The sequence below is a fragment of the Lipomyces doorenjongii genome (genome assembly GCF_038497915.1).
Source record: "Lipomyces doorenjongii strain NRRL Y-27504 unplaced genomic scaffold V1508scaffold_3, whole genome shotgun sequence".
NCBI classification, from domain to species: domain Eukaryota; kingdom Fungi; phylum Ascomycota; class Lipomycetes; order Lipomycetales; family Lipomycetaceae; genus Lipomyces; species Lipomyces doorenjongii.
In genome coordinates this window covers 333,004-343,592 of record NW_027118070.1, presented here as the reverse complement: position 1 = coordinate 343,592, position 10,589 = coordinate 333,004, and the positions used below count along the sequence as shown (strand labels likewise).

Genomic DNA, 10,589 nt, shown 5'->3' with positions numbered 1-10,589 from the left:
GTGTGGAAGACATGCGATCGCGATCGGCTTGCGTCTTTAATGGCAGAATCGGGCCAGTCATGCCCTAGTGCTTGGTTGATAGGTCGTAACTGCACAAGTACCTTCACAGTTGAATGGTGAATTTATTTTGAATAGGCTATTATGGCATAAGCGTCGTCCTTGCATTCACTATGCAGCTTGTGACCTGTGAGTAGCCTGTGAGTTCGGCAGTGGCAGCGTCGGCAGTCTCAGCAATTCGACTTGAAACGCTAGCGGGACGATGACTGCCGTCTTGGGCTCCACACACCGGATCATCCTATTCATCTGCTCGCTAAATGATGAACGCGAATCGCGTACTCAATAACGCGAATATCAAGAACCTGAAGGATGCGGTTCAAAACATATCTCTTTACGATGTGAAGGCGTACGTTCGGAAAGCCCAAAATGGTATGCCCATTCACCAGAGTTATGATAATTTGATTTCATGGATATGCCCACAATTGCCATGAGCAATCTCTAGATGTACTTCTCAAGTGCTGGATCTGATGTTAACTATTTATTTATTTTTAGTCATGATGAATTTCACGGCCATGGAGGCGAAGGTATGAGCAGGCTGGAGTATTACGTCATGGTTAGGCCGGGAACGGACTAACAATCATCAGGTTCGGGAGGCTACTAATAATGAGCCTTGGGGTGCCAGTAGTACTCTTATGCAGGTGGGTTGTATTAAGCACGAAGCATGAATTATGCTGATATTTGTAGGAAATCGCCGACGGTACATTCAACTAGTACGTTGATTGTTATTTGCCTTGTCAGATTGGCATCTATGCTAACGATGATAGTGCGAACTTCAATGAAATTATGCCGATGATCTATAAGGTACATTGAATGGATAGATAGCTATTTGTAATTGACAAGTAATCGTGCTAACGGTTCGCCAGCGATTTACCGAAAAATCCGCACATGAGTGGCGTCAGATATACAAGGCCCTCCAGCTCCTCGAATTCCTCATCAGACACGGGTCGGAGCGGGTAGTTGATGATGCGCGAGCCCATATTGCAACTGTAAGCATGCTCCGGTCATTCCATTATACGGATCCCAACGGAAAAGACCAGGGTATTAATGTGCGCAATCGTGCCAAGGAGCTGGTAGTATTGTTGGGCGACGACGAGAAGATCCGCGCAGAGAGAAAGAAGGCGAGAGTTGCGAAGGACAAATACACTGGAGTCTCGTCAGAAGGTGGTGGCTTCGGCGGTACCGGCAAGAAATACGGAGGTTTTGGTAGTGACAGTCTACAGTATGGAGGGTATAGTAGCGGTGTCTTTGGCGATGGCGGTGGCTTTTCCGGTAACAGCAGCTCCTCACATGGATACAGTTCTCATGCCTCCGACAGCCGATTCGAGGAGTATGATGCCGGTTCATCTGCTGACGCAACGACAACTGAATACGCGGAAGTAGCATCTAGCTCACCTGTTAGATCGAAAGCTTACGAAACTGAAAAGCCTAAAGGTCCAGAGGTTGATTTGTTTTCGTTTGACGAGCCAGAAGAAACCGCACCATCTGCCTCCACCTCGGCGACTTCTGCATTTGACGATGAGTTTGACGATTTCCAATCGGCCATTTCACCAATCCCTAATAACCCCATGACGACCGTTACTGGTCAGCCTTCTACGGTGAGTATCACGGATCTTTTTAATTCGGTTCCGGCGCAACCGGCGCAACAGTCTTCCGGCGGCCAACCTCCAGCTCCGTCCTACTCACAGCCCCTGTTTAACCAGTCGACATACGGTCAGCCAGCATATGGTACGACGTCGTCGATGGCGACGGCAACTCCCTCTCTCGGGTCCCCAACTTACTATTCTGCTACTCCAGGTTATCAGCAGCCCGTTACGCCATCATTCTCTAGCATTCCAGTCGGTGCATTCCAAGCTTCCTTCAGTCCTAGCATGACGAGTCCCTCTACTCCGTCGCTCTCGCCTTCAGCTTCAACTCCGGTGGTTCAGCAGCCGGGTAAAAAGGACGACGTCTTTGGATCATTATGGATCACAGCCGCGTCCGGTGTTTCAAAGAAGCAGCATGGCAATGACAACGTAACCATGGGTAAGCTAGCCCAACAGAGTGCTCAAGCCGGTATTTGGGATCAAGCGTTGAGTAATAGCTCTAGCTCAAGCAGTGGTGCTAGGCCTGCAACTGCTGCAACCAACAGTAGCAACTTAGATGATTTGTTATTGTAACCGGTGTCCGATTCTCGAGGATAGAGCAGGAAATTGTGGATTGAAAAATTTGTTTATAGAGACTTTCGTGTCATTGTTGGTCCAATGATTGGTGTTTGTTGCGCTTAGTTTACGTGATTGTTTAGACAAAGATCTTTTGTTAATACTTTCTTTCACTTGTTCCACTTACGATTCACTGATTTTTACGAAATGCAACACATGATTGTCTTTCATAATACGGCCTCCCAGTCCGGGGACCTAGTAGACTTGCCAATAATGGTACATGCATATACCTATATACCTATACATAGCTGGATTCTCAGACAAACCAGAGGACCAAACGCAATACAAATCCCGCAATGAACTTCTACAGACGGTTACCCGTACAATAACACATGAACCATCATAAAAAGAACACCTGAACAAAAGACACAGAGAACGCTGATGCCATATGTTACAACGCTGAACCAAAATAGCCCGATATATCAAAACCAGCTATTATTCATCGACGTCTTCCCACCCTTCATCATCTTCGACTTGTGCCTTCAGCCGTGGCATCTCTGGCACTACGTGAGTTGTATTTTTGGGATCTAGTGAGTGTTGAGCCGCCATACTTCCGTGCACAACGTTTGGATCGGCGCGTTCCTCGAATGGAAATACGTTTCGCTGAATGATTTCGACATACTCCTCCGGTACTAATCCGGTTTCGCCTATTCACGTACATTAGGAATCTATTCCCACCAAATTTTCTGGGAGCTCATACCAGTTGCTGGATCTTGAGCCACTAGCCATCCTTGCCCATGTCGATAGCTGATCCATATTTCCTGACCTTCCTTCAGGGCAACCTCATTATCGTTTTCCGGCTCAAAATCAAATAAGGCAACGGCACGTCCGTGGATCTCGTCCTCAACGGACGCCACTGAAAAGAAATATTCTCGTTCGCCGCCAGCGGCAGTCGAAATCACCGGTGACGATAGATACGGATCTTCCGCCCATGGTGGACCATCTTGTGGTGGTAATTGCCGCCCTTCCGACTCTGAATATTCCTCCTCTTCTATATGGACTGCATTTGGCGATGTGGGTGTTAGAGGGGAGGTCGTTAGTGCTGGTCCGAGATGAAGTGGGTGGAATGGCGGGTATGCGAAATCCCGGGCAAGGGTGTACGAGTCTGGTCTGAGAATGATCGTAGGATCCAGTGTTGCATTGAATGTAACTTCTGACAACTGATTGACCTGCTGCTGTGTCGGATTGAGAGTCGTTGTATTACTTAAAGATATCTTTTGTTTAAATTTCGAAGCGGAGGCGGACGACGAGGAGGAAGATAGAGAAAGAGGAAGTACTATAGGCGCCATGGTTAAGTGGATAGATAGCCGTTCATTGCACGCAATTAGATATTATGTTACGAGTGCCGAAATCCACAGCTACCGACAGAGATCATTCGGCGGAAAGAGCAAGAAGGTTGTTCCTGAGGCTGAAAGCGATAATACGCGCACGAGATGGTGGGGGATCAGAGAAGTATATAAATTCTCTAATTATGGTGGGGTAAGGCGTGGAATTAACAGAGAACGGAGGACTGTATTGTCATGTCAGCAATGACCGAAAAGGGGTAGCAATAAGTACACAATTAGTCCTCCAGCGTCTAGTATTTGCACACCTGGCTGCCTTCTTACCTGGACAATGTTTGTCATGGGCGGGATAATTAGTTACCAGTGAGGACTTGGTAGCAATAGCTGTGTGCAGTGAATGTAAAGCACAACTGACAGAACGCAAGTTGCTGGCGATGTACCCTAGCCCTGGCCTCTCTATGTCTGTAACCCATCGATCGCACTCTGCTCGCCCCAGGACCAAAACCAAACTTTCTCCCCAAGTGCGGTCGTCTTCAACCGAGACCTTCTTCCACCAATAATCATATCTTTCAGTCTCATCAACCAACAATCCTCATACACATCGCAGCCGCAAGATGATCGCCTTCCTATCTAGAAGATATCCTACTCCCATCTGTAAGTATCTGTTACTGCCCAGATTAAAATTTGCGGTAGTGTTCCGCTGCATTTGATGTTCCTACAGACGGGACAAGCTGATTGGTGGATTTTCGTCCTTTTCCACAATCGCGCAATGCGCTGTGCGTGTAGAAAATTCCATCACAGGATAATAACTGACGTGTCATATGTTTTGAATTATATAGTGAAGCCATTGTGGCCTTTCTTCGTCGGAGGTGAGCTCATCGAATTGTGAATAAGAGACGACATACTGATATGACTTATCAAGCCGCTATTACATACTACGGTGTTGGCAAGTTCGCTGATGCCATGATGGATAGTACGTACTTAAGATTCGAGTGTTCTTATTTGTTGAACTATGGAGCTAACGCGGATTTTTAGCTGATGAGTTCAAGAACGACCCCCGCAACCCGAAGCTCAAGAATGCTCACTAATCAATCTCGAGAGTTATGAGTATGACTACGGATGTGTATATTTGTCATGTGCGGATCGGTTGAGATACAGCACGGCGTAGGCAGTGAGGTTTGGTTACTTAGGTGGAGCTCTTCCACTGTATATGTATAAGGAGTAAATAGATTAGGAAAGTCCACATTAGACAAGCAGTCCAATTTGACTAATAATTCTTCGATGGATTTATCAGGTAGAATCATCGTTTTCGAAACCTTTCACCCAAGCGCGAGTAGAAGAAAAACAGTGAGTGATTATTAAATAAGCAGTCGTGAAATGTCTTACTTGGGTACGATTAAGATAGCAAAATATCTCGTGTACCCCTTCTTCCTATTAGAATAATGAGCTGGGTGATTGATAGCTTAGGCTTTTATCTTTGATTGTTCGTTATGCAGTCAATATGTCTATTGGCTCACTCCTGTAGATGTAGTAGAATCCCGCGCGATATGCACGCAGACTGTTCATTTTTACCATGTGAATGATACTTTCGGCATATTAGCCTCTACAGTAGATATGCTGAATATTTACCCGTATTATATCTGCTAGGTGGTTGCATTTATGTACTTGTAGAAAGTTTCGAAAGGTTACATGTTACCCCTAATTTTTCACTGTGGAATGACATTGATACATTAATATTACCCAATCGGAATATTTCACTGGCACTGCTAATCATGTGTGATATGTGTTTATATACATCTATTACTAACAATATCGCGTATGCTTAATGTAAACTTCATTGGTCTGCGACTGTAGAGTTCGCGTTAAAGTTTGTGGACTCTGACGAGTAGCGCGTCTTGAGATTGTAAACATCGGAAGTGCAGAATCAAGCGCTCACCACTCACCAGACATGTGTTAAGATATATAGTCAATGGCCGACATTGGCGATCCAAACCGATTCCGATGAGCCAACCGACAACTTTCGCGGCTCCTTGCGACGTCGAGGCACTGTCTAATCCACAAGGTGGGCCAGCAACTGTATCAGCAGAGCTATCTGAAGACGGACAGACGTCGGGTACTCTGTCATCAAGCGAAAAGGCTAGTTCATGCGTTAAAGTGCGGGACACAGTACCTGGAACTCGCGAGAAGGTTCTCGTTTACACAGCCCACCAGCGAGGACATTTCGACGATCTAGAAGCAAGCGAAGCAATCGCGCAACGGCTTGATAGTTTTAAATACGACGATAGGGCTGCCAAAACGGATACCAGCGGCATATCGAGTTTGGCGCGTATAGAGAAAACAGCGAGTTTAGGGAGATGTCCAAGTGGCGGTCAAGTGCTGTGCAAAGAACTTGTAGCCACCGCGCCAACAACGCGGAAGGTATGGAATTGATGGAGTCAAAGGAACTGTCTCTGATGCGCGGCTAGATGTTGAAACTAAGCACATGTAAATCGGTCACAAGGTCACTGGGGTCGCTTTCGAAACGAAACTCGAAGTCAATCAGTGCACGATCTGCTGCTGCCTTCAGGACTAGCGCGGCCACAGTTTCCGGCGTGGTTACTAATACGAATATACTTGGAGGTGTACTCTTGAGCAGGAAGGCAGCGCGAGACTTACAACAACGACGAATGGCATTTGCGAATGTTCTGAGTCCGGAAAAAGCAATTCGTCGTAGTAAGCTACTAACTCTACGATTTCCAGCTATCCGGTGCCATAATAAAGAATTAATACTCTCGCAAAAGTATGACTCTTCACGGCTATTTGATGCGGCATGGCGAGGTCCTGAAGGTGAGGTGGTGGCGATTCAACATATCTCTTGGCGGACGACCGGAATATATGAAGATTGTGACAACGACTTAGTCTTGCCAGAGTCTAGAGACAGCGGTAGTCGACAGAAAGCTGGTAAAATTAGCTTTGGAGATACTGAATTAGATGAGGCAATGGTTCACACCAACTTGACATTTAATCGGATCGAGACTCAGCGTTCACCTAGTCCAGCATTGTGCAGGCAACTGCATTCGCCGACAGCGACAGTACATAAGATTACGATGCCAAATATTGGCATCTGTGACTTTGTCGAATTAGACCATGCTCTACCTAGTCAATGCTCGGATTCGAATTGGCGGCAGCCACGATGCAATAGAATAAATATAAAATCTGGAGATATTCCAGTCGGCAGTGATGTTCAATATCATTGTAATCTTGCATCAGCTAGTTTGGAGTCTCAGCACCAAGAGGGCTTATTACAATGTCCGCCGATTGAAGTCGAGTCTCCTAGAGCAGGATCTAACCAGAGTCCCTTATCTGAATTATCCCCTATGTCGTCTTCATCTGATGCCGGTCGGCAGTCAGATGTCTCAAGTCAGATCGCCAAGACTGCTGGTTCTCAACAATGGTCTCGGTCGAGCAGTCGTCGGAATCGATCAATGAGTCCGGGATTGATCGTCTCGCCAGCAAAGTCAATACCATACATAGTAGAGATTCCGGACTCCGAGGATGAAGACGAGTTTGCACCAGACGTGGATACTTTCGGCCTAATTCAGACGACCGAAGCAGATATGGCCGTTCGTAATTCTGCCTACAGAGATACGACGATTCAAGGAAGTGGCACGGCGCCGGCTACTAGTCAGTTACTGTCACTAGTTTCTTTGACCTCGCTGCCACATTCGTCCTTATCAAAGTCTTCTACGCGACGCCCAATGCAATGTCTTAATAGTCAGAGTCGAGGACTGGCAACGAGTATGGAGCGCAGTCCTCCGACAGGCCCCTTGAAGGGAGGCGCAGGAGAAGTCGATATGAAAGAGAATATCAACCTTGCGACCGTTGAAGGTTGTGCAAAAGAGCAATTAGAATCTTTATCGGCAGCACAATTAAGGGATACGCTTCAAAGTTGGGGATTTAAAGCGCCACGATCTAGGAAGGATATGATCGCTCGGATTTTGTACTACAATTCCAAAATGAGGACAGCTGCGTCTGAAGAGAGCACAAGCGAGAGCCAGGGGGGGTTGGGCCTACCAATCATGTCCACTGACGAGATTAAAGCCGCTACAATGAATCGCATTTCGCGACATATCCGCGAAGCCGAATCGGCACGTGGGTGGTGGATGAAGATATTAACGTACGAACCGGTATTGGTGGAAGACTTGGCACAATTTCTGGAGCAGGAAGGTATATTGGCATGTTCAGAGAAGCATGGGCTGGTTGTCCTTAAGGAGTGGTGCGACAGCCAGAGCGTTTGCATGATCAGTAAGGATAAGGATGGTGCAGGTGGGACACGCAAGAGACGGCAAATGAAGCATGTATAAGATGTATGATATGTGGAAGAAGCAGTTACGACGACTTTGCTCTATGGTTTGTACCTAACACTTTGGAAGTTATGTTCGGCCCGTATCTGTCCTGCGCCAAATGTCAACTTGGCGAAAGTCTTCAGTAGGCCTAGATTATCATTTTTCTTCGACTATTGACTAGGAGTGTCGACTGTCAAAAGTGAAGGCATTCGAATCCACTATAGGGAACGCTTGAGAGACAACCCGCAACATGTTGGATCATTCCCAGGTTTCCAATAGAGTCCTTATCAAACCGATTTTAACAGTCGACGCATAGTCGGTGCAAAATATTGCTGACAGAATTCCTAAATCCAATGATTCATGACCTTGAATTAAATGACGTAAATGTACAATTGGCGGTTGCTGTCGCATGCATATTCTCTAACATAGCAAACACCAATGCGAAATCGAACCAGCCTTTTTAAAGACTATAACAACCAACAAAACCATAATATAACCGTTTATCGCTGGGCCGACCATACACTACAGAAGTCAGCATGGTAACACAGAAAGAAAGACGGCAACGCATCATACTTCTTCAACAAACCATCATTCTGCGCCAATCGATTCAGACTGTCGTCAGCCTCGCCCCGGGATCGGAGGAATCCAGAGAGAGCGTAGGTAGTGTACGACCCAGGAATAACGAGGCCAGACTCATCGACATCAGCAACGTTGATCTGGACAGATGCGTGATCCGTGGCCTTGATGATGCGGTTTGTGGCCGAGCACTTGCGAGGCACATACAATTCGACCTGGATACCGTCAGTATTTCAGGTGGTATGATATTAAAACAGTAGCAAGGTACGTACGAGGACTCCCTTATCGTTTTCCATTGTGGATTCTGTGATAAGTACTGTTCGATAAAGATTTGAGATTGCTTTTGTTATAGGTTGGTTAACCAAAGGTCGATCTGTCTGGCGATGCTAGCGCGACGAGGGCGGTGTGGTGCGGGTGAATAGAACGTGCAGGGTTGTGCCCTAATGAGCGTCGTGACTGCTTATTTTGTACCAGAGTGACCGAATGTGACTCTGTGAGTGGCGAGAAACTATGTGAGCTGTGACTGTGACTACGCTGTGAGTTGGGCTGAAGCGAGAACACGAGAGAACGGAGCCCTAACCCGGTTATCCTTCGGGTTATCGGCCACAGCCATTTGACAACTGCCAAACTCAGCAGCACAATCGGCCGCAGCAGCAACCAAAGCAAGCAATCCAGGCAAGTAGAGAAGTGTGGACTTAGCAGGCAGCAACCACCAAACCTGAACACTCCGCTATTCCACTACACATCGTCGCCAACTGCAATACGCGATCTTGTCCTAGCAGCGCCCAGCAAACAGCCCGTCCGTGCACGTTCGCGCCCGCTCGCGCATCCTCCGCGTGAGATTGATCCCCGTAGCCGTACCCCAGCCTTACCCCCACACCATCGCCCACGCTGTCGTCTCTAACCGTTGACCTGGCAATGGCGGACTACCGACCCTTCGACGATAGTCTGGCCGGCGTCGTTGTCACCGGCTCTGGTGGCTCTGGCGGGTCTTCCAATCCCCGAACCACTCTGCTTTCTCATGCGTACAGCGCCGGCCCCCAGCAACACCGCTCCGCCCAACAGCAGCAGCAGCAGCCGCAGCAGTATGACCCCCAGATCGAAAAGATCCAGAAGTCGCTCGAGCAGTTGCATTCAAAGGTCGATGCCCTGCAGCACATCATTGAGCATCGTGTGTCTCCCGAATCTGTTTCGCGAAACACTGCGACCTATCTCAACACTCTCCTCGATCGCCAGCGTCGTGGCCTGTCCGTGGCTCTCCAGGGAAATGTCCAGACTGGCCTGACTGTTGACGCTGATGTTGGTGGTCCCGGTGCCACACATGGCATGCTCAGTGCCACTGACGTCGAGATGCACGATCCGCGGCTGATGACCTTGCCAAGCAACGACCTTAGAGGTGTTGGGCACAGTGACTCCAGCGGTTCAGGTATTATGAGCGACGCGATGGACTCAGTGGTCGGCCAGCAAGGCACAGATGTCTCCCAGCGGAATCCCAACGGAGGCACAGGCCCGAGCAACAATGCTGCCGACAATAATGGCAGTGACGTTGGTCCAAGTGCTATGCCCACGAATAGTCAACTAAACAACAACATGCTTATGAGTATAGCGAGAGGGCAGAGTGCCAGCGTGCAAGTCACACCTGTGCGAAACAACAGTCGCCGACGAAACAGTTCACACATTGGAACACAGTACAAGATGGACCGAGCAACGCAGTCTGTTGACCGGTTTTGGGAGGAGTGGACCGTCGGTATCAACGGCAGCCCGTCGATCCAGGCGCTCAATGCCACTTTCCGTGCGTCATGGCGAAGTGAGGTTGCTGAACGCAAGTTCTACTCTCAGAGGTTGGTGTTAGTGCGGAGCATTGAATGGATGGCGCGAACACGTCATATATCCCTGAATGAGGCTGTCGACGAGCTTGAAAAAAGACGGCGCAATGAGAATATAAGTTTAAGTCGCCTATGCAGAATTCTCAAGGAGGAGGAATCCAAACGAGGCGAATAGACTACTACAATGCTAAAATAGGCTAAACAGAACACGGCTTAGACGCTCGTTTACGACTTGTTTATGAATTTATTTTGCTGTACTTTATTACTTGTATTGTTTCATTTGGTTGTATGGCTTGCATCTTTTGTTTGCGTTTGTTATGAGGA

At 47.7% G+C, this 10,589-nt stretch overlaps 6 protein-coding genes across 6 annotated transcripts; 4 read left to right on the top strand and 2 right to left on the bottom strand.

Annotated features, from left to right (window-relative positions):
- The first annotated feature begins 252 nt into the window (after positions 1 to 252).
- On the top strand, positions 253 to 2,464 carry V1508DRAFT_409471 (uncharacterized protein). Its single transcript, XM_066939154.1, has 6 exons — positions 253 to 426; positions 550 to 581; positions 642 to 695; positions 742 to 767; positions 822 to 858; positions 921 to 2,464. The coding sequence occupies exons 1-6, from the start codon at positions 315 to 317 to the stop codon at positions 2,211 to 2,213; spliced, it is 1,554 nt and encodes a 517-aa protein (XP_066798602.1). The 5' UTR covers positions 253 to 314; the 3' UTR covers positions 2,214 to 2,464.
- On the bottom strand, positions 2,350 to 3,923 carry V1508DRAFT_364294 (uncharacterized protein). The gene is made up of 3 exons (XM_066937299.1): positions 3,863 to 3,923; positions 2,956 to 3,765; positions 2,350 to 2,902 (listed from the first exon to the last, which is right to left on the bottom strand). Exons 2-3 carry the CDS (start codon positions 3,542 to 3,544, stop codon positions 2,691 to 2,693), a joined length of 801 nt encoding a protein of 266 aa, XP_066798601.1. The 5' UTR covers positions 3,545 to 3,765; positions 3,863 to 3,923; the 3' UTR covers positions 2,350 to 2,690.
- A 146-nt stretch (positions 3,924 to 4,069) lies between these two features.
- On the top strand, positions 4,070 to 4,819 carry V1508DRAFT_409461 (ATPase, F0 complex, subunit J). Its single transcript, XM_066939153.1, has 4 exons — positions 4,070 to 4,192; positions 4,378 to 4,407; positions 4,461 to 4,511; positions 4,574 to 4,819. Exons 1-4 carry the CDS (start codon positions 4,153 to 4,155, stop codon positions 4,624 to 4,626), a joined length of 174 nt encoding a protein of 57 aa, XP_066798600.1. The 5' UTR covers positions 4,070 to 4,152; the 3' UTR covers positions 4,627 to 4,819.
- Positions 4,820 to 5,248: 429 nt separating this feature from the next.
- Positions 5,249 to 8,147, top strand: V1508DRAFT_409457 (uncharacterized protein). The gene is made up of 2 exons (XM_066939152.1): positions 5,249 to 5,956; positions 6,004 to 8,147. The coding sequence occupies exons 1-2, from the start codon at positions 5,540 to 5,542 to the stop codon at positions 7,879 to 7,881; spliced, it is 2,295 nt and encodes a 764-aa protein (XP_066798599.1). The 5' UTR covers positions 5,249 to 5,539; the 3' UTR covers positions 7,882 to 8,147.
- A 216-nt stretch (positions 8,148 to 8,363) lies between these two features.
- On the bottom strand, positions 8,364 to 8,735 carry V1508DRAFT_394849 (40S ribosomal protein eS21; the record flags this gene model as incomplete). The annotated part of the gene is made up of 3 exons (XM_066938024.1): positions 8,364 to 8,385; positions 8,437 to 8,654; positions 8,712 to 8,735. 3 exons carry the CDS (start codon positions 8,733 to 8,735, stop codon positions 8,364 to 8,366), a joined length of 264 nt encoding a protein of 87 aa, XP_066798598.1.
- A 1,300-nt stretch (positions 8,736 to 10,035) lies between these two features.
- V1508DRAFT_348273 (transcriptional activator of glycolytic enzymes-domain-containing protein) lies at positions 10,036 to 10,440 on the top strand (the record flags this gene model as incomplete). Its single annotated transcript, XM_066936722.1, has 1 exon — positions 10,036 to 10,440. The coding sequence occupies one exon, from the start codon at positions 10,036 to 10,038 to the stop codon at positions 10,438 to 10,440; it is 405 nt and encodes a 134-aa protein (XP_066798597.1).
- Positions 10,441 to 10,589: the final 149 nt, after the last annotated feature.

Coding starts and splice junctions, on each gene's coding strand:
- V1508DRAFT_409471 (XM_066939154.1), top strand. CDS start 315: ATGATGAACGCGAATCGCGTACTCAATAACGCGAATATCAAGAACCTG. Junction 427..549: donor CGTTCGGAAAGCCCAAAATG/GTATGCCCATTC, acceptor ATTTATTTTTAG/TCATGATGAATTTCACGGCC. Junction 696..741: donor CCAGTAGTACTCTTATGCAG/GTGGGTTGTATT, acceptor TGATATTTGTAG/GAAATCGCCGACGGTACATT.
- V1508DRAFT_364294 (XM_066937299.1), bottom strand. CDS start 3,544: ATGGCGCCTATAGTACTTCCTCTTTCTCTATCTTCCTCCTCGTCGTCC. Junction 2,903..2,955: donor GGCTCAAGATCCAGCAACTG/GTATGAGCTCCC, acceptor GTACGTGAATAG/GCGAAACCGGATTAGTACCG.
- V1508DRAFT_409461 (XM_066939153.1), top strand. CDS start 4,153: ATGATCGCCTTCCTATCTAGAAGATATCCTACTCCCATCT. Junction 4,193..4,377: donor AAGATATCCTACTCCCATCT/GTAAGTATCTGT, acceptor TGAATTATATAG/TGAAGCCATTGTGGCCTTTC. Junction 4,408..4,460: donor GTGGCCTTTCTTCGTCGGAG/GTGAGCTCATCG, acceptor TGACTTATCAAG/CCGCTATTACATACTACGGT.
- V1508DRAFT_409457 (XM_066939152.1), top strand. CDS start 5,540: ATGAGCCAACCGACAACTTTCGCGGCTCCTTGCGACGTCGAGGCACTG. Junction 5,957..6,003: donor CCGCGCCAACAACGCGGAAG/GTATGGAATTGA, acceptor ATGCGCGGCTAG/ATGTTGAAACTAAGCACATG.